The sequence below is a fragment of the Camellia sinensis genome, chromosome 11 (genome assembly GCF_055761805.1).
Source record: "Camellia sinensis isolate YWXY chromosome 11, ASM5576180v1, whole genome shotgun sequence".
NCBI lineage: Eukaryota > Viridiplantae > Streptophyta > Magnoliopsida > Ericales > Theaceae > Camellia > Camellia sinensis.
In genome coordinates this window covers 171,816,144-171,838,824 of record NC_138971.1, presented here as the reverse complement: position 1 = coordinate 171,838,824, position 22,681 = coordinate 171,816,144, and the positions used below count along the sequence as shown (strand labels likewise).

The 22,681-nt window shown below is 36.5% G+C and overlaps 2 protein-coding genes across 2 annotated transcripts; one reads left to right on the top strand and one right to left on the bottom strand.

The window, feature by feature from the left end:
- Positions 1–208: 208 nt before the first annotated feature.
- Positions 209–1,933, bottom strand: LOC114313387 (putative WRKY transcription factor 43). Its single transcript, XM_028259773.2, has 2 exons — positions 1,370–1,933; positions 209–562 (listed from the first exon to the last, which is right to left on the bottom strand). Exons 1-2 carry the CDS (start codon positions 1,783–1,785, stop codon positions 385–387), a joined length of 594 nt encoding a protein of 197 aa, XP_028115574.1. The 5' UTR covers positions 1,786–1,933; the 3' UTR covers positions 209–384.
- Positions 1,934–14,258: 12,325 nt separating this feature from the next.
- LOC114313390 (endoglucanase) lies at positions 14,259–18,830 on the top strand. The gene is made up of 8 exons (XM_028259776.2): positions 14,259–14,534; positions 15,059–15,271; positions 16,127–16,327; positions 16,405–16,482; positions 17,044–17,196; positions 17,273–17,381; positions 17,485–17,651; positions 17,977–18,830. Exons 1-8 carry the CDS (start codon positions 14,298–14,300, stop codon positions 18,349–18,351), a joined length of 1,533 nt encoding a protein of 510 aa, XP_028115577.2. The 5' UTR covers positions 14,259–14,297; the 3' UTR covers positions 18,352–18,830.
- Positions 18,831–22,681: the final 3,851 nt, after the last annotated feature.

Genomic DNA, 22,681 nt, shown 5'->3' with positions numbered 1-22,681 from the left:
GTTCTTTAGCTTATCTATGAACCTATTTACGAATTTCAGTGGTGCTATGTAAGAGAATAGTGTACCCGAAATAAATATAAAAATACAAAACTAGGAGTAATAAAAGGAAAAAAAAGAAAAAAAGAAAAAGAACAGACCACACTTGAATCTGTTGCAATTTCTACTGTGTTAATGGCAAAAACAAAGATGATTGGAAAATTAGATGTGGTTATGCGGCAATGAAACTAATTCTTCTTGTTAATATACAGCACACTCACACAGCTTCTTTATCATTTTCTCTTCACTTTCTTTCTTGATTTCTTTGTACAATGTTAGAGAGTGAACAAGTTAGCAGAGCTGTGAGTGCTTCAAACTTTCATCATCCTGAAGTATACCGACATGGTTTTAGAATCTAGAAAGGAACTGAATTTGCTTTAGAAGAGGACTTAGGGTCTCCATAAGTTTCTCACAAGGATGGTTGTGAATGCCCTCGTATGTTGTCACAACGACACTTGTGTCCTTTGATAGCCGTTGGATTTGTTTCTTCACATTGCATGTATGATGTGTGCAGCGATAGTAGCTCCTTTTTTCAGTGTTAGATGAAAAAAGAAAAATAAAAAAAGTTAGGGATATGATCTGTGAGAAAGAAAGACCAACATAAAATGAGAAATTTCACCTACTTATTCTGGAATTTCACATTGGAGGGTAGCGCAAATTTTCTCACACCAAACAAGAGTCTAAATGTCCTTACCAAGTATTTGACCCTAGTTCTAACTATTGAGCAAGCACATATTCTGCCGAGTTAATTGTTGTTTCTGATTGTTATAAACCATGGTGAGAGTTGGGGCCTTTGAAGGATTCCAAGTTTATAAACACAATGAGGGAAAGCAAAGCAAATTTTCAACAAAGTAAAACTGTTTTCCCTTTCATTTTATAAACAACTTTAACCAGTTATCTGTCATGGCTAACCAAACGAAGATGTTTTAAAAAAAGAAAAACAACAATATTACAAACCACCTTTGTCAATTCAGAATTTACCCTGAAAAATAAATCAATGTTTCAAATTCATTTTATTCATGGACTTCACACCATCATAATCTCTACCACACAAACCCATTCGGGGTAAATTATGGATTCCTAAGGGTAGGTTGATAGCATTTTTCAAAGAAAAAATCTATATCCATTTTCAACTTATTTTCCTAATTTAATAACTAAACAAAAGTAAGGAAATTAACTTGTTTCACCTTTTTTTCATTTTCATTTTTTTTTTCGCTTTTTAAATGCATACACATTGAGGTTCAATAATAGTATACAGTTTTTTCTTTTTTGAATTAATTTTTATTCTATGTATTTTTTCTGTACATGTAGCAGAACTGATAATAGTATGTACCTGGGGTGGGTGTTGTTCTTGACAGCTTTCTGCCCGTATTTTCGCCATCTATATCCATCATCAAGAACATCCTCAGAACTCCTAGTATGAAAAGAAACCCTAGGTGGAATGGCTTTCTTGCTCTTACTGGCTTTCCCTCTAGTAGAATTTTTTTCACAATTCTCTCCTTCATTTGCACTCCTACTAGTAGGCATTATAGACGATACATTTGGAAGCTGAAGATCACCATTTGTGATGGAACCAGTGAGGAGGAGGCTAACCCAGTCAATGTCGACACCGGTTTGAGGGTTTTGTAATATGGGTTGGTGGTGCAGTGGAGGAGGAAGGTGCAATGAGGGTGGTGGAAATGGTGGTGGTGTGAAGAGGTAGGGGATGTTGTTTGAGGTTGGAGGTGGTGGCTGAACTTCTTCTCCCATGAGGGCTTCACTAGCTAGGGACTAGGAATTAATTGTGTAAGAATGTTTTGAGAATTTATGTTTTTGAAGCTCAACGGTGGTGGTAGGTGAGAGGAGGTTGGACAGTCCCATGCAGAGAGAGAGAGAGAAAGAGAGAGAGTTTTCTTCTAAATATAGGGAGACCCTGGCTTGCACCCATGATAAAAACCAACAACACTTCACCTACTTCTGTTCAACTGCCCTATGAACAAGAGATAGGAGTGCCCAAAATATGTCGTTATCACCAAAGCTTGTAAATAAGGGATAGTTACTGAGGTAAATCTATTTACTTCAAGCGGGATTCCAAGTTAGGTTTGGTCTTGATTAATTATGCCAAGTCCAATCAGTTCAGAAATCATTAGGAATTGTTATTTGATATACTTATCTCTACTCGAGAATCCATTGCAATTGGAGAATACCATTTGTAAATATCACTAATTGTTCGCAATTGGAGAATACCATTTGTAGATATCATTAATTGTTCTAAAAAGTTATTTTAAATGAGTTAGTTGGATTGCAATTTAACATAGTATCAAAACCAAGTTTAGAGTGGCCTTATATACCAAGTCTTCGTCCGAGGTTTATTTCTCACATTTAAGCAATTGGTCATAATTGATTAAGAATTAAAATTGACGTGATGATTCGATAAGACCCAAAATGAACTCCTATACTTAAGAATCTCTCTCACTCTCTGTCATATGGAGGAAGCTTAATCAATCCCATGGTATGGTTCTATAAGTATTTTGTTCAAGGTAGAAATCAAGTAAAAAAAAGTACAAGGCTTATAGATTGTTAACCAACTATGCCTATAGTCAAGAATCTCTCTCACTCTCTATCATATAGAGGAAGCTTAATCAATCCCATGGTATGGTTCTATAAGTATTTTGTTCAAGGCATGATTATTGGTAGAAATCAAGTAAAAAAAAGTACAAGGTTTATAGATTGTTAACCAACTACTGGGGTAACTTGAGGCACAAGACCAATCAACTGCTGTTGTGGTGGTTTAGAAAAAAATGCATGACCATTAAGCCACGTCAGCTGGCAAAAACACATGTTAATGACTTCTTGTTTTCAATCTAAGCAAATAAATATTATAATGCAGACATATATACATACAACTTGTTTGATCATTATCATGAATGTATTGTTTTGTATGGGGGCTAAAACTAAGGGGTTGTTTGGTAACTTCCAAATAAGTCATATTTTTTTTTATTTTTTAAATTTCCTTGTCTTTAGTGACATTTTTTAAAAATTATGTCAAATTTTTTTACTTTGATGCTATCAGAGTGTGGACATGGTGTCTTGTTTTCATTTTTCTTTTTATTGTTTTAATGTATTTCAAATTAGAGTAATTTGCGATAATTATTTAAGTCTGTTATCTTCTCTTACTATTTGATAGTAGTCAAAAATATTGCATTAGACATGTATATTATTAATATTGCCCATTACAATGAGGATGTTCATATCTCAAAATTCTTACATGATCCAATAGTAAAAGATATATTGGGACAAAAAAATAAAAAATAAAAAATTAAAGATAAAGATACTTGACTTCAAGAAAATATATAATTTTGCGGAGAATTATAGCTCAATATTAATTTGAGAACGAAAATATTTATATAAATGGATAGTTTGTATTGAAATCTCCAAGAACAGGCTTTAGTGATCATCCCATGCATCACAATAATAATAATAATGTTAGATATCATATTTTGAGAATATAAAATAAATAACAAAATTACTCATCTCTTTAATAGTTTAAGTTTTTAGAATTATTATTTTTTTTTTCTTTCCAGCAAAAGTAGAATTTATTGATGTAAAGTGTTACATCAAAGTTTTTAAATGAGTTAGTAACTAATAATTCAATATGATATTAAAGCAAATAATATATCATGTGTTCAAATCTCAGTACTATAATGATAATTGTATATTTATTTCAGTTAATATTACTACTTTTGTTGTTTGAATTTGTAACTTTTCGTTTGTTTGTTTGTTTGTCTTTTTTTATTTTTATTTTTTTTCTTTGGTTTATTTGAATCTCAGCGAACCCATAATACGAAGCTTTTACATTTCTACATATCACTAAAAAAAAAATAATATAAAATCAACTTAAAAAAGAAATAACAAGGAATAAGCCATGCTGCATCTATACTTTGACTTAGAAAAGTGGTTAAAACAAGCTCTCTTAATTTGGTTATGTTTCATGTTCATGATGAATATTATTAGATGCGTGTGCAAGTATGTGTATTATAATAATTTATTATTTTTATATTTTTTTTGCTATGAACTATGCAACTTAACTGTATGTTATAGAGGGTATTTTATTCTGACTTTAAATGAGACTTCCGTAAGTAAACGGTGAGATTGGTCCCTTAAAAGTAATCAAAGTGCGCATATATTGTGCTAGACAACGGTATGTTATAGATAATAGATAAAATAGATGGACAATTTTTAGTAATGAAATTATAGAAACATACTACAAACAAACACGCAATCTTCATACAAGAAAGGTGTTTAAATAGATATAGATATATACGTGGAATTAGGAAGAAAAAGACTAAACGTTGCCGTGTTGGGGGAAAATTGGACCTGTGGGAAGCCGTTTGGCGTCTTGGGGGTGGGGGCTGGCACCATAGAATTTTAAAACTTAGATGGCATGGCCCCCCTCCGGTTTTAGGAATGGTAACGGTGCGGCACAAGACTAGTTTGTAATTTTTTGTTTTTGTATCTTATTTTTTGGAAGAATAACGGCATAGTGACGACAGCAAAAAAAATTACGAGATCATAGAAAAGTATAATATATTAATTTTTTTTTTTACTGTTACACTATATTGTTATTTCTCTCTCTTTTTTTGGGGGGGGGAATAGGAAAAATTAGAGAGTTGGTGGGGACGAAAACCCGAATGGAAAAATTTGAAGGTAATTTGTTACTTTTAAGAAGAGATGGTACTAATGAGAAATAGATGATATAATATAGGGACAATTAGATGTCAGTGGGTTTTAGGGGAAAAAAAAATTACAAAAAATGGTAATAATTATAAATATTTATAATTAAAATAATAATTTTTTTTCATTATTTTGTAAAATTTAATTTTGAATGAATTTTTACTATTGAATGTAATGACGTGAAGGGTTGGGAAGAGCATCTCCCTCCATGCCTTGGCATAATCTTTGTGACTAACTCTAAGTTGTCAAATTTTTGCCACACTTTTTCAACTCCTCACGTTATCTTCATTCATGAATTCATCATCAATTCATTCATATCTCGTTTCCAAACACTCCCTTGCTTTTTGTCTTAATTTGAACATTTTTTTCAACTTTCTTGGAAGCATCAATCTATGTATTCAGTTAGATAGCTAAGATATAAATGAACTGCTACCATACAGTACACCCTCTATGCATCTAAAATTTTAACCACAATAATTTATAATTTTCACTCATTTAAATCATAATAAAATAAAATTAGTTTATAATATAAGACCTACTACTTTAACTTAAAAAGAAAGATTAATTTTTCAAATCCAATGATGTTTTAATTTTTTTGAATATTTAAGATAACTATCTTTCTCATATATTTTTTCTAATCATTAATTAATTGTCTCTTTTACAAATTACTGAACTTTTATATAATTTTTTATAATAAAAACATTCTAACTGAAGTTGGAAGTGACTCAACCATTAATTCACTTAATTCCGTTGCCTAACATCTACAATATATATATATATATATATACACATCAATTTTTTTATTACTTAATATTTTTAAAAATCCTGTAAAATAAAATTTCATTTTGATATTTAATTTAAGTTCTGATAAAACCTTAGACTGCAACTGATCAAGGTCACTTCAATTCATAAGAAACACCACACAAGGCTTGCAACCGAGGCCAATTCGGTTCATCATAAAAAAAAAAAAAAAAAAAAAAAAAAAAAAAAAAAAAAAAAAAAAAAAACCACTGATAATTAAATACAAACTCTCATAATTAAAATTAATTTCAATTACAATAAGAAAATATTACAAACGTCTCATAACCAATCATCACAAAGTCTCCTGACCATGTTTGTCACAAATTTGACCACCACAAATCTTTTTTTTGGATAAGTCATATTTATAACCAAAAAAGAAAAATATATAATGAAATTCAATACATATTTTTTTATAAGGAGAACAAATATAAACAAAAACAAGTCGTAACTAGGGCCAAAATGTGAATGATAGATTTTTTCTAAAAAAAAAACGAGTGCAAATTTCATTTTATCTTGTCATAGTTTACTCGATGTGAGGCTTGCTTTCACAGTTGATGTAAACTTAAAAACACCGAATATGCAGCGGATAAAATAATTAGATCATACCTTCTTGATGATAGAACCTTCTTGGATAAATCACGTGCTTCCAGGAAACTTCTTGATGAACCAACCCAGCAGTGGAGTGATATCACAGATTGAATATCACCCACACAAACCACAGTGTCAAAGACTTGATCGTTGTGCTTTTGGGAGAGAGTCAGTATATGGGTAGAAACAGACTATACGTTGTTTCTCACTTGGATTACCCATAACCATATATCAGATATATAATATATTATAATATCTATCCATATCAGTTAAAACTGATAACATCTGTATCTTGAGTGGTTATCCTAAATAGGTTTGAATTCAAATTCAAAACCTATTTGGATAAGGATCAAATTTAAATTTAAATAGTCATGCCACATGGGCGCCCATTACTAACATCTCCCACTCGCACATGAGTTGGCATGACACTGTCACATCTCTATCTCAATCTCCCTAAAAAGAACAATCTCATACTAGCCAATGCACCGTGCGACCGCTGAGAACACCTGCAAATGGGAGCTCTATACTAGAAACTCAATATGAGTCAGCATAGAGACATCAACCCAAAACGAACAGAAATAGTGTCTCATGTACCCAGACCCATCTAGCTACATCAGTCCAAAAAACATCTCTAATCCCTCAAAGAGCATGTTTGACTCTCCTAGGTCCCGCATTATATTCACACCCAATCAGCATCCTATAAAGAGCGATGTGAGTTGTCGACAGTGAATATAGAGCAGAGATGTAGAACTAGATGATCTTCCCTTCACCCTCATATCATTCAATTTGAAATTGACCGCTTTCCCAGTAATGTCCCTTAAAGCCGAATCATACATGACCGTAGGCAACATACCAAAGTAGCTGAACATCAACTCCTCATCTTATGACATAGTCAAAGGTCACAAAAGGCACAAAGTGAAGTCATTTAGGGAAAAAATGACTTTTAGGACTCACACGGTGAAGAAGCAGGGATCCATTCTTTCACCTCGCTAACGGGTCGATAAGCACATGTAGTATGAATGCATGTTATAGTGGAGTTACTCTTCCAAAGAGTGATGTTAAACTCACACAACATACAGATCTTAGTCTAGTCGCTCTTAAGCGCACGAGTCGCTTCCTAGCGTCTAACTCGAATTCTCTATTTGCTCGCCTCTCAGGCATCAAATGAGATCTCGCATCTGGCTATCCATAACGGACATATCATGGAAAAGTGGGTACTCTCATATCCATGGTCGGTTTCTAACAAGACCTCATCTTGGCTCCAACCAAGGCGACATAGCTAGTGGATAATTTTAGCTTCTAGTCTCATCCTTACTCGCTACCCAGCGCTAAGGGCGATTGCTCGTGTGAGTGAGCCAATCTTGCCTGTTAACATCAATTTAATTATTTTGTGTATGCTAATTCACAAACCATTACTAAAAGTAATAAACATAAATGTGTGAAAGAAACAAGTATGAATACTAATGGCATAAATATCCCCAAAAAATGAGTTCAACTGAATACACATAAAAAATATCACCATCTACGTAGTCTTAAAGCCCTAACATGAGTAAGATAAACATCTCTAGCAATGGGCTTAGTCAAAGGGTCCGCAACCATGCGACTCGTAGGGATGTGCTCCAGGATCACTTCTTTTTGCGCCAAAATATCTCTGATAAAATTGAACCTCACATCAATGTGTTTGGTTCTGCCATGGTATTTAGGATCCTTAGCGTAAGCGAGTGCAGCCATGCTGTCACAATGGATAGTCACAGGGTCTGAAGTGTGTGTGACAACATCCAAATGCTGAAGGAATCTCCTCAACCACACGGCTTCCTGAACGGCAGATGAACAAGCCACAAACTCAGCCTCCATGGTCGATAAGGCGATGCAGGATTGCTTCTTACTGCTCCAAGAAATAGCACCATCGCTAAGCATGAAAGCATATCCTGAAGTAGACTTACGCTCATCTAGGTCTCCTCCCCAGTCAGCATCACAATAGCCAACTAGATGTAGATCTGAACTCTGGTAGCAAAGTGTGTAATCTGTAGTTCCTCTAAGATATCGTAATATCCTCTTAACTGCTTTCCAATGAGCTGGTCCTGGGTTGGATTGGTAACGACTCACCAATCCAACTGCATAACAAATGTCAGGACGTGTACACATCATAGCATACATCAAGCTTCCAACAGCATTTGCATAGGGAACACGGGCCATCTTTTCATTTTCTTCTTGAGTCTTAGGACCCATATCAAGGCTTAGGCTCTCGCCTTTTGCAACAGGAGTGTCAATGGGTTTGCAGCTCTGCATCTGGAACCGCTCTAGAATAGTCTTAATGTAAGTCTCTTGAGACAAACCAAGAAGTCTCCTAGAGCGATCCCTGAGGATCTTAACACCGAGCACATAGCTCGCCTCACCCATGTCCTTCATTTCAAATGTAGAGAACAACCACATTTTAGTGGCGACAATCATCTCCTTGTCATTTCCAGCCAATAATATGTCATCTACATATAATGACAATATCAGAAAAATGTCCTTGGACCGCTTAACGTACACACAGTGATCTTCATCAATCATCGTAAACCCATTTGAAACAATGGCTCGATGAAATCTCAGATTCCACTGTCTGGATGATTGCTTTAAGCCATAAATAGATCGTTGAAGCTTGCAAACTTTGCGCTCCTGACCTACTGCCACAAAGCCTTCTGGTTGATCCATATAGATCTCTTCATCCAATTCTCCATTGAGAAATGCAGTTTTAACGTCCATCTGATATAGCTCTAAGTCCAACTGAGCTACTATGGCCAGGATTAGGCGAATAGAGGCAAACCTTACAACTGGTGAAAAAGTTTCCTCATAGTCCACACCCTCTCGTTGGGTGTAACCTTTCGCCACTAGGCGAGCCTTATACCTTTCTATGGAACCATCCGCCTTGCGCTTGATTTTGAGAACCCATTTGTTCCCAATAGTCTTGCGCCCTAGCGGCAAATCAACCAAGTCCCAGACATGATTTTTCTTCATAGACTCTATTTCTTCTTCCATTGCAGTACTCCATTCTTTACTAGCAGGGGATGAGAGAGCCTCTTTGAGATTCTTAGGCTCCATCTCATCACTCGAAGCAATCATGAATGCTTCCCCTTTAATCTTAAAACGACGACGGGGTATAGCTCCACGTTTGCTTCTACGTAGTTGAGAATCCTGAGAATCCTCATCCATTGGATCTAATCCATGGGTAGGTAGATCGCTCCCACTGTCCCTAGGAGCTTGAGGAATTATTTCCTCATTCTCTACTAAGCTACTAGGTGCGCCTTCAAGTAGATCCTCCATCTCGTAGAATTCTACTTCTCTAGTTACCTCACCTCTGCTAGGGAAATCCTCCTCTAGGAAATCCACATCTCGCGACTCAATTTCAGTCACACTTCCATCCGGATGCTCCCCAACAAACACATAGCCCTTAGAATGCTCACTATAGCAAATGAAGATACACTTCTTTCCTCTAGGGCCCAACTTCCCAAACTTATGAGAAGCGTTGTGTATGTAAGCTGCCGAACCCCAAGGCCGCAAATTGCCCAAATCAGGCTTTTTGCCAGTCCACATCTCATATGGGGTGGAAGGAACTGATTTGGAGGGCACACGGTTAAGGACGTAGGCAGCAGTCAACAAAGCATCTCCCCAATAAGAAATTGGAAGATTAGCTTGCGCCATCATTGATCTAACCATGTCAAGCAATGTGCGATTCCTTCTCTCCGCTACACCATTTTGTTGCGGAGTCCTAGGAATTGTCAATTGCCTGATAACTCTTTTTTCCTCACAGAGCACTTTAAATTGCTCAGATAGATACTCACGTCCTCGGTCAGTCCTTAGAGCTTTAATGCTCTTATCTAACTGATTCTCAACCTCATTAACATACCGTCTAAAGTAATCCAATGCTTCTGACTTGTGAGAAATCAGATAGACATGACCAAAACGTGTGCAATCATCTATAAATGTGATGAAATAAGGGGCTCCATGCCTTGCCCTCACATTCATTGGTCCACATATATCAGAATGAATAAGTTGCAATGGGATAGATGCCCTTATGGCTTTCCCAAATGGTTTTCTTGTTGCCTTTCCAGCAAGACAGTGCTCACAAGTAGACAAAGTGACTCTAGCGAGTGGGCCTAAAAGACCTTCTCTAGCCAATCTAGTCATCCTGTCTTGCCCTATGTGGCCTAATCTAGCATGCCATCTCATAGAATCATTATCACAAAAAAATGCAATATTAGAAATAGAGCCATTGGCATTTTTATTATTACTAGAATCATCCACATCCAAAACTAAAAAACCATCTGAAAGATAACCAAAACCATAAAAAATTGTTCCCAAATAAATGCTAACACCATTATTCTCAAAACAAAAGCTAAAACCAAGGCTCATCATGCTAATAACTGAAACTAAGTTTCGCCGAATATCCGGAGCATAAAGAACATCATGAAGATACAAGGTGCGCCCTCGTCGCATTTCCAGCTTGAATGTGCCAATGCCAAGCACCTCCACACTGGACTCGTTCCCCATGTAAACTTTTCTGCTCCCAGCAGGTACTTGACGATACTCAACGAACCCTACTCTGTCCCTCGCGATGTGGTCTGTTGCTCCGGAGTCTACAACCCAAAAATGAGGAGAATGAGCAATTAATGCTTGACTAGACACAAAGCATTGAATGCGAGAAATTAAGTAAGGGAGTACCTTCTTCTGCTCAGGGCAATCCGGAGCGAAGTGTCCTTCTTTGTTACAGTTAAAGCATGTCAATTTAGCATTTGCCTTCTTACCACCTCTCTTGCCCCTACGCTTGAAATTTCTAGCGCCATTGGGCTTAAGTGCAGCCGCTGCTTGCTTCTTAGGGGCACCTTTTGCTTTTCCACGTTTGAACTGAGAAGTCCTACGTGAGCTTGACTCAACCACCATAGCAGAACCATCAGACTTAGCCGCCTCAAGGCGCTCAGCCTCTAGCTCCAAATGACGCGATATGTCTTCGAATGTTTTCACACTCTCACTATGCATCATGTTCTGCTTCATCTGCTCCCAAGAATTTGGCAGAGAGCGTATCACAGCCTGTACTTGCTGCTCTTGAGTCAAATTATGCCCAGCAGCCACAAGCTCACATATCATGGCTGACATGACTCTCAAATGCTGCTTCATCGAGTGATGCGCCCTTTTCTGATATGAGTCAAACTTCATAGTCAGCCCACGTAGCTTTTCCAAAGAGGTAATACCAAACTTTTGCTTGAGAGCTTCCCACATCTCAAATGCAGTCGGGCAATGCTCAAACTCACTAATCAAGTCGTTGTGCATGCTGCTCAACATAGTAAAGCGCGCACACCGACCTTTGTTACGCCAAGTCTGAAAGGCTTCAAGATCACGACGATGTTGAGCTGTATTGCCCTGCTCTGGCTCAACCATCACTTGTTCAAGTGTGGTTAACACTTCTTGCTCATTGAGGAGGTATTGGATCTTACGGCGCCATATGTCATAATTGTCGCCATCCAATTTCTCTCCCTTAGTTAAGTCTGCCACCACTGTCTTAGCAGCCATTTCTACATACAGAGTAAATAAATGCGCAGGGGATATTAATGATAGCAACACAAAACAAAATATTTTGCAGCAAAAAAGAATCTAAATTAAATAATGATAATTTTACACATGTCTCAAGATCGAAAATTTGCTATGCTCGTAATCATCTCTTGCGCCTCTAGTGATAATTATCAAAATTTAATTTCATTCCATGCGCAAAAAACAATCAAACAATCTCCCACTATTTATGGCATATACAAAGCATGATAAATTCCATACAATAGCATCTCAATATAAATTTACAAACAACTCATGATATATTTATTTAATGATGGAATTCAAATAAATAATTAATCATGCTTCTTTAATTGCAACATATTAAAAAACCAAAAAAAAAATTGTATTTAATATGCAGATTATGCCATAATTAAAGTGTACATCATTTTTGAAATTTTCTGCAATTTTAAATAACTAATTAAACACACATAAAATTAGAAATAAAAAATCCAGAAACTAGTAAACAGAAACAATATTCAGATTATGCCATAATTAAAATGTACATTGTTCTGAAATATTCTGAAATTTTTCTGAAATATTCTGGAATTTTAAATGACTAATAAATACACATAAAATTAGAAATAAAAAATCCAGAAACTGATAAAATGAGACAATATTACCAGTAAATAATAAAACCTTTCAGAAGTCTACAATAAATATTTCAGCTCCAGAAAAATATTTATGCAACACCAGAAGCAGTTTAAAGCATAAAACATGAATTATTAACACAGGAAAAATAATTTATATTTTCTGAAAATTTTCAAAATTTTACAGAATGTAGAAAAATTAATTTTGAGTCTAACAGTATAAGTCACGCATAAAACAAATATGTAATGAATTAATTATGACCATTTAACGCAATTCAGAATTAAAAACAAAACAAACAGTGCCTAATCGCCAGCAGCCAAGCCAGCCGAGGAAAACAGCGCGGCTCAGCACGCGGCCCAGATCGCGGCTCGGCTCTTGGCTCGGCTCGCGGCTCAGCGCGCGGCTCGGCTCGCGGCTCAGTGCACGGCTCAGTCCGCGGCTCAGAGCACGGCGCGCGTGTGTGGCGCGGAGGGCGCGCGCGTGGCTGCGCCGCTGACGCGCGCGTGAGAGCGCGTGCAAGCGCGTTGGTTGAGCAGCTGGCGCGTGGGGGCACGTGGCTGCGCGTGGGGGCGCGTGGAAACGGCCCACGGCGTCAGGTGGCGCGTGCAAACCACGCGTCGCCTTCTAGGCTGTTTTCTGGTCCGATTTTTGTACTGCCGGACTCCTTTTTTCAAAATAAAACTATTTATGATATGAAAAAAGACATTAATGAACATAAAAAAAATATTTTTATGCTCCTAATCTGATAAATTTTTTTTTCTTCCTCTACAAATATTCATGTGTATAATATATATACATATACATATAAAAGTATACATATGATTAAATGAAACACGAAAATATCCATAAACAGGCTCTGATACCAATGTAAACTTAAAAACACAGAATATGCAGCGGATAAAATAATCAGATCATACCTTCTTGATGATAGAACCTTCTTGGATAAATCACGTGCTTCCAGGAAACTTCTTGATGAACCAACCCAGCAGTGGAATGATATCACAGATTGAATATCACCCACACAAACCACAGTGTCAAAGACTTGATCGTTGTGCTTTTGGGAGAGAGTCAGTATATGGATAGAAACAGACTATACGTTGTTTCTCACTTGGATTACCCATAACCATATATCAGATATATAATATATTATAATATCTATCCATATCAGTTAAAACTGATAACATCTGTATCTTGAGTGGTTATCCTAAATAGGTTTGAATTCAAATTCAAAACCTATTTGGATAAGGATCAAATTTAAATTTAAATGGTCATGCCACATGGGCGCCCATTACTAACAGTTGAAAATAAACACGTGCATTTCTTATGGTTTGTACAAGTGCAATGTCTGTACCTTTATGCTGTGTTTGGTTGGGAGATTTGGGAAGAGATTTAAAAAGGAAAATAGAAAAGGTAGGTGAAATGTAAATAAAATATGTATATATTTCACATAGTTTCACACACTTTTTCCTTTTCCCTTTCCAAATCCCTTCTCAAATCTCCCAACCAAACACACCATTAACGATTTATGCAAAAAAAAGATTAAAATAATTTTATACATGAGTGATCTCATTGTGTAACGAAGGGTTGTAGCCTGTGTGGCTACTAGTCCTATTTGGCCACCAAGTCTGTTTTAAAGGGAGTTCATGGATTTATTCTTTGGGAGTAAAATGGGACATAAGATTTAAGAATTGTTTGGAATAATTTAAATAAATATATGTTTTGATTTTTTATGAAAAGATATAAAAAAAATAAAAAAAAATTAAATGATATAACTCAAAAAGATTAAAAAATTTTTTTTTTACTAATATCCAACATGTCAAACAAACTCTTAGTCCTTGCAAAGAAAGAGTGTGTTCAATAGGACTCAAAATACACACGTGGCGTCTACCCCTCGCATTTGTAGTTTTGTAGCTCTATAAATACGAACCAGACTGAACACATCCCTCCATTGTAATTTGTATCTTATTAAAAATAACAAACAAACCATGGGCAGTGGTGGAATGGCATGGGGTGTGCTTTTCTTCATGATCATGGCCTTCGTGGGTCTCAACACACGAGTTTTGAAGGCTGACAATGGGCTCTGCTTTGCAGCAAATGATTACAAAGATGCACTCACCAAAGCCATCTTGTTTTTCGAAGGCCAACGGTCAGGGAAGTTACCGGCAAACCAGAGAGTCAAATGGAGGGGTGATTCTGCACTCTCTGATGGCAACCCTGATAATGTATGCTTTTCTTAACTATTAACAATTTTTATCAATTTTTTTTTTCTTGCTTTTTAATCATGCATGGGAGATATGGCTTTTCTTAATTGTTTTGTCTTTGTATAATTTTTTTTTCCTTTCTAAACATGGAATCAATTTAAACCATATCATGCATTTTTCTGTGTTTTAATTCTATGTTTTGAGCTCTAATATATGTTTACCATTTTGCTCTTCCAAATGCTTCAAATATTTCAACATTACTTGGTTTGTATTGGGTAATTATTTAATAGTCAGTGTTTACGTGGTTATCCAAACCGATAGAAAATAAAAGATGACTCACTTAATATGTGTTATAATTTTTTATTGACCATAAGTATCACACGTAGATGATAATACATAATATTCCAAAATAATCTAATAATTTTTCATTATATTAAAAGTGAAAAAATACAAATATATATATATATATATATATAATTTCTACTAAAACAAACACATGTAGGCATATAGCTATAATACACAGGAATTGTGAATATATATTGCAGGTGAGATTGATTGGAGGATACTATGATGCTGGTGACAATGTGAAGTTTGGGTGGACCATGGCATTCAGTGTGAGCTTGTTGAGTTGGGCTGCTTTTGAGAACCAGAATGATATATCTTCAGCCAACCAGCTCGATTACCTTCGCACAGCAATCCGTTGGGGGTCTGATTTCATTTTGAGATCTCATACTTCACCTACCACCCTCTATACTCAGGTCCTCTCTCTCTCTCTATTATTTGCAAAGAATAATTCCTTTTATATTTTATTCATATTTTATTTTGTAATCCCAATTGATTTAACTTAATGATAAGACTTGTCGTTAATACACACCTGTGACACAATTTCAAGTCATATAGTGTTTTGAGGTCTTCAAAATTTTCCATCTTGATTCTTTATTTACCATTACGAAACCTTATCTCACAGAAGAGAGCAGAAGGAAAAAAAGTATGGAAAGATTCTCTTAAATTAAAAAGAGAACATAGGAGCATCCTAATATGTTATTGTGTGCTTTGTACCGCTCGTGGGTGACGTGGTGCAGCAGACAGTTGGGCAAATTTAGGCGTGCGATCAAGACCCATGATTTTTATCAATAATAATTGTCAACCATGAGACAGTTAATATATTTATGTTCCGTCATCACAATCCTGTGGTACAAATTACATCACATCACAATAAAGGGCTTGATCAAATGGTCAAGATTTATAATGTCACGATGACAGATGAGTTACAATTACATTATGTGACTCTTGAATACTTCATTATTTTTTAAATAAAAAATTTTAAGTGTATCAATAACGTATCTTTCTTATATGAGCTAGGACACACACATTTGATAAGACTCACTTTATGTGAAAAATTGTGTTTGATTCTGCGCACATGGAACTGTGTGTCTATTCATCGGCTCATTCAGTGGCCTATGTATGTTGGTCTTTGGTTAGTTCTTTTACATCTTGAATCCATATATAGCTCTGAAGCTACAGGGTAATGCAGAGAGGTCACTAAACAGAACTGTACATCTCTACTAGTACTAGGACTATATTTACTACTTTTTCCAATATTGGTTTTGTAGGTAGGAGATGGAAACAAAGATCACCAGTGTTGGGAGCGTCCCGAAGACATGGACACGGCTCGAACGCTCTACAAGATCACTTCCACTTCACCAGGCACAGAGGCAGCAGCTGAGGCTGCTGCCGCTCTTTCTGCTGCTTCAATTGTGTTTAAAGGGGTTGATTCCAACTATTCTGCCAACCTATTAAGCCATTCAAAATCTGTAAGACGTATACTTTAAGACACTGTTTGCCCAGCAATTAAACTCTTATCTAACTTGTTGATTAAAATGTTTCTCAGCTGTTTGGGTTTGCAGACAAGTATAGAGGGTCTTACCAGGGTTCATGCCCTTTCTATTGCTCTTACTCTGGCTATCAGGTAAAAAGTCCAGCTGCATATCAAAATGTTTGAGGCACGTAATTAAAGCACAAGAAGTGTACAAAAATGGCATTGTGTGATTGTGATTTATGTTAAGTGTGGTCCACACACACCAAACCCAAGATGAATCTTAGCCACATCGTGTGCTTTTCTATATTCTATTTCTGTGCACGTAACAAGTCCCACTACATGTATTACAAGAATTGGTGTTGTTTGTATGCTTCGAATTCAACCCAGATTATGTTATCACCCATTGGCAGCCCACACGGCTAGGCCAAACGGCCAAGTATTTGTATTTGGATATGTTTTGATCCAAATTAGTATTATTTGGATCTTTGTATTTATTGGGTTGTTAAGGTTCTAAGGTTTTTAAATGTTAAAAGAGCAATAAAGTATGTTGACAGAGTTGACAAATTATATTCTCTACACTTTCTCCGTTTTTAGCTAGTGAACTTACACGTTAAGCGGAACCACAAAAATTCTTGTGTGCTCGTTCTTCTATTTAGTAGTATTTCTCAATTTCTAATTCCATCATAACAATAACTAAATTTTCAATGAAAGGATGAGCTGTTATGGGCTGCGGCATGGCTATACAAGGCAAGTGGAGAAAGCAGCTACTTGAACTATGTCGCGAGCAACCAAGGTTGGAGTCAGGCAGTATCGGAGTTCAGTTGGGATAACAAATTTGCAGGAGCTCAAACATTACTAGCAAAAGTACCTTTCTATTACCAACCATGTTGTCTTCTTTCCGTTCGATGAAATGACTGAGTTAATGAGATTTTCTGTTCAGGAATTCTATGGTGGGAAGTCTAATTTGGATAAGTTTAAGAAGGATGCTGACTCATTTGTATGTGCACTGATGCCAGGGAGTGGCTCTGTACAGATTAGCACAACCCCTGGTAAACATATTTATGAGACCTAATTAAGTTGGTTTCTAGGTCCAATGATGGCTTCACTTTGTTCTGTAAAATGATATACTTGGTTCTGTTTTTTGTCTTATAGGTGGGCTTATGTATTATAGAGATAGTAGTAATCTACAATATGTTACAAGTGCTTCCATGGTGCTCTTAGTCTACTCGAAGATCCTTGATGCTTCTAAAATACAAGGAGTCCAATGTGGTTCTACCCATTTCTCCAATTCTCAAATCAAGGCCTTCGCAAAAAAACAGGTAACATTATAACTTATAAATGTCGTAAGGTGTCTTGTGTGTTTGTTCTGAACAACAATAAATAAGAATAATTCTACATTGCCCAATAGTTCCTCCCCAATGTTTTACACTTGATTACAAATGCCATGGATGCCATCAACAGAAAATGTAAATTTTATCTTTTTACCCTTCAACTATTAACTCTTACTATTATCTTATTCAACTCCACCCACCACCACCTTCCATCTCCCATTGCTATCTTTCGGTAAATTTTTGGGCACCGTGAAAAAATTGTGTTTGTAAGATTATATTTTTCCTTTTTTTTAACTTTTCTATCTGCTTTCAGGTGGATTACATACTAGGAAACAACCCCAAGAATATGTCATACATGGTGGGATTTGGGAGCAAATACCCATTGCAATTACACCACAGAGGTTCATCCATCCCTTCAATCCAATCTCACCCATCCAAGGTGGGATGCAACGATGGCTTTTCAACCTGGTATTCTTCTAGCAAACCAAATCCAAACACTCATGTGGGTGCCATTGTTGGAGGTCCTGATTCAAGTGATCACTTCAATGATGTGAGATCAGATTATTCCCATTCAGAGCCAACAACCTACATGAATGCAGCTTTTGTTGGTTCAGTGGCTGCTTTGCTTGGTGAAACCAGAGATGATTGTTTGCAAGGTGGAACCACAAATGTGGTTGGAGATGTTTAGTGTACCAATTATGCTATGAACACAGGAATCAAATATAGAAATGAACACAGAATGTACATGAATAGATATGATTTTTTACAAAATTTCACAAAAATCTTATCTATCCATACGCATTTTGTGTTCGATCTGTGTTCTTATATGTATTTTTAGTGTAGTAAGAGTGAATGTAACTAGTATTAATGAATAACCTACTTGTAGATTCAAGTGTTTTAGAATTTTAGGACCATCTTCTCTCGTTTCCGGTCCTAAATCCCCTCTTTACCATACAATTAGATAAGAAAAATATGATCGTGTGGTACAGAATAAATTTGGGACAAAGGAGAAGGAGACAGAGGATGAATACTCGAATTCTACCTTTATGGTGTGTGCAAAAATAAAAGTGGTCAAGAAGTTAATGTTAAGCAATAGAAAGGAGGGATCCATGTTGTATTCTCGACCATATTAGTAAGAAATTAATTTGAATGTCTTGCCGTCGCAAATATAAATATATATATTACAGGCTTGATGAAAATAGAGAAAAATTAAATTTTACATCAATTTTGAGAGTAAATTTAACATTTTGAACTCCTAATACAGTTTTGTTACACATCCACAAAATTTTATTGAAATTGAAATGTGTGGACAGTATTTATTTTAGATATGACTCACAATACATTAACTTCAAATTTATATTGTACTGGTGATAAAATTTATTGGGTAACCAATTATTGCTCGTAATCCCAGTACATAAGTTCGGCTCACGCTAAACCAGAGCAGTAGCAACTCTATTCTATTTTTTTTTTTTATAATTTTTTTTATAATCAAATAACACTTTGTACCCTTAAATTTTACACCGAGCCTCACTTTGTTACTTGACTTTCTAATTGTGAAAGTCAAAATTTCACATTTTTATGCAATGTGACCCAACCGTTACTCTCAATCAAAGAAGCATGAGAAAAATATGTTGTTCAAATTTTGAAATTAAATAAATAGATTTGTGAAAAAATCAAATTATACATATACTAAGAACACATGCTAATAATTACAACTAAATTTCAACAGAAATACACAAAACAATAAAAGGGTAAAGAGACGAAACCGAAGCCTGCACGGAAGCAGTTTCCTTAAAACAGATTTCGCCGCTTCACTGGTCAAGTGCTTGAGGAATCCCGGCGTCTGTCTCCCAGGTACAACGGTCAAAACCAGTTACGGCAGAAGCACTCTCTGTCTAGCTTAGCGAACAAAACAGTGGCAGCACTCTCTCACTGTAGGAACTTTCAGGCAAACTGACTTGTGAAAATGGAAGTAAAAATTTCTGTGTTTGAGACTTGACAGAAGGGTCTCAATTTATACATGTATAGGGGAGAGAGGAAGAGCCTCCAGCCTTTATGGCTGTTCATAATGCACCATTAACCTCTGCAATAATGGCAGGAGTTACAAACCCCATTAATGCAGGAGTTACAAACCCCATTAATGCAGGAGTTACAAACCTTATTACTTTTTTTCCATGAAGCTAACTTCATGAGATAATTTCTCATTCAAATCTCACTGGTTTTTGGCCATTCTATCTGTGGTGTAAAGATCTCAATGCAAAGTATCTAGACCCACTTGGACCCAATACAATAGATGGTTGGGACCCACTTTAATCTTTAATTAAAGTCACCACACTTTAATATTAAATTGAAGTCCCCAAAAATCATTTTTTCCAACAATCCCCCACATGAATAAAAATTGACCGAATGACTCAACAAACGAACACCGTTCAACAATAATGACTCGGAGAGAGAGTACAATGGACTAACCCCGACATCAGAGAAGGTAGCTTTTGGCTTTGAACCTCTCCCAGTGAAAACCTATCGAGTTTACTGGCTGATCAGTGAATATGACATCTTGAACTGCTCTGCCGTTTATGTAAACTGAGACAATACATCTCACACGGGAATTACTCCTACCACCATTCTGTTCTCACTGGTGTGCCTTGTGTGGCCCTGGACACTAGCTTGGTTCAGTGAGTGGTTTCAAAGAATCTTGGCCTCCCAATTCTTCTAGAAGCGGCCCCACTTCACACTCATATAGGTGACTCTACTTGAGTATCATGCTATACTCAGCTCAATAGCTTAACACACTAGAGTCATTAAAAGCTCAGCTTAACCTCTACACTTGCAGGTATCACTGATAGAAGGAATGGCTGGAGGTTTAACCTCCTCAGTGACATACCACCGTTACACGCAATTAGGTTGTCCCATTGAACCTGGATCTTGGGATCTCCAGTCAACTAAGTTGGGTTTCCATTCCGGTAACTTCCAAAGGCCTCAACCCCATTCCTTTTGACGACGTTTCGACTAACACTTGATTTAACCATTTGGTTAGCGGATCCGCAATGTTGTCCTTAGACTTTACATAGTCTATAGAGACAACTCCATTCGAGAGTAGTTGTTGTATGAAATTATGTCTACGACGGATATGTCTAGACTTTCCATTATACATATTACTCTGTGCCCTACCAATTGCAGATTGATTATCACAATGAATACAAATAGCAGGCACAGGTTTGGACCAACTTGGAATATCTTCAAGGAAATGGCAAAGCCATTCAGCTTCTTCCATTGCTTTATCCAAAGCAATAAACTCTGATTCCATCGTTGATTTAGATATACATGTTTGTTTGGAAGATTTCCAAGACACCACTGCTCCACCAAGAGTGAACACATATCCACTAGTGGACTTTGAGTCCTTTATATCTAATATCCAATTTGCGTCACTATAGCCTTCAAGCATCGCTGGATATCGAGTATAATGCAGCTCATAATCCCGAGTGTAGCGTAAATACCTTAACACCCGCACAATACCCTTCCAATGAGAAACATCGGGATTACTTGTGTATCTACTAAGCCTGCTAACCGAGTAAGTTATATCCGGCCTAGTACAACTCATCAAATACATTAAACTTCTAATTACCCGAGAATATTCTAACTGTGAGACACTTTCATTATTATTCTTGGTACAATGTAGACTTAAGTCTACAGGTGTCGATGACACACTCCTATCTGATCCACTAAACTTCTCAAGTATCTTATCAACATAATGAGACTGAGATAGTACAATTCCGTCAGAGATTCTAGTAATCTTAATTCCCAGAATAACATCTGCAATGCCCATATCCTTCATGTCAAACTTAGAGTTTAACAACTTCTTGGTAGTTTTGATCATTTCATCGTTACTACCTATAATGAGCATATCATCAACATATAGACACAAAATGACATAACCTCTGTCAGTGTCTTTGACATAAACACACTTGTCACATTCGTTGATTCTAAACCCATTTGACAACATTGCGTTGTCAAACTTCTCATGCCATTGTTTAGGTGCTTGCTTCAAACCATACAAAGATTTGACAAGTTTACAAACTTTCCTACTTTGCCCTGGAGCTAAAAATCCTTCAGGTTGCTCCATGTAAATTTCTTCATTCAAATCTCCATTTAAGAAAGCTGTCTTTACATCCATCTGGTGAATTTCTAGATTGCGCAAAGCAGCAATCGCAATCACCATCCGAATGGATGTTATCCTAGTAACCGGTGAGTACGTATCAAAGTAATCCAGGCCTTCTCGTTGCCTGTACCCTTTGATAACGAGCCTCGCCTTATACTTGTCAATAGACCCATCGGCCTTCATCTTTCTTTTAAAAATCCATTTGCAGCCTAAAGGCTTACAACCTGGAGGTAAATCTACCAACTCCCAGGTGTGGTTCTGTAAGATGGAGTCAATCTCACTTTTGATCGCTTCTTTCCATAATGGACTCTCAAGATAAGTCACAGCTTCGTGGAAAGTTTGAGGTTCGTTCTCAACCATATAAGTTAAGAAGTCTGGACCAAAAGATTTGGATATCCTAGCCCTTTTACTCCTTCTGGGCTCATCTAAAACCTCAATTTGATCATCACCTGAATCATCAATATGATCATCCTCACTAGCAAGCTCATCAAATTTCTCCAAAGACCTTGGAACCCTTTCATGGGTTCGGCAAGGAAAAATGTCTTCAAAGAAACATGCATTCCTTGACTCCATAATGGTATTCCTGTGTATGTCTGGAATTTCAGACTTATGTACAAGAAATCGATATGCACTACTATTATGTGCATAACCAATGAATATACAATCTACGGATTTCGGGTCTATCCTAACCCGTTTGGGTGTAGGAATTGCCACTTTTGCAAGACACCCCCACATTCGTAAGAATTTATACGAAGGCTTAACGCCTTTCCATAACTCTTTTGCTGAGCTCTTGGAACAAAACACACTATAGAGTGAGTCTGCCAAGCTGTTGAACACATAGTTCCGGCAAAGATAGTTT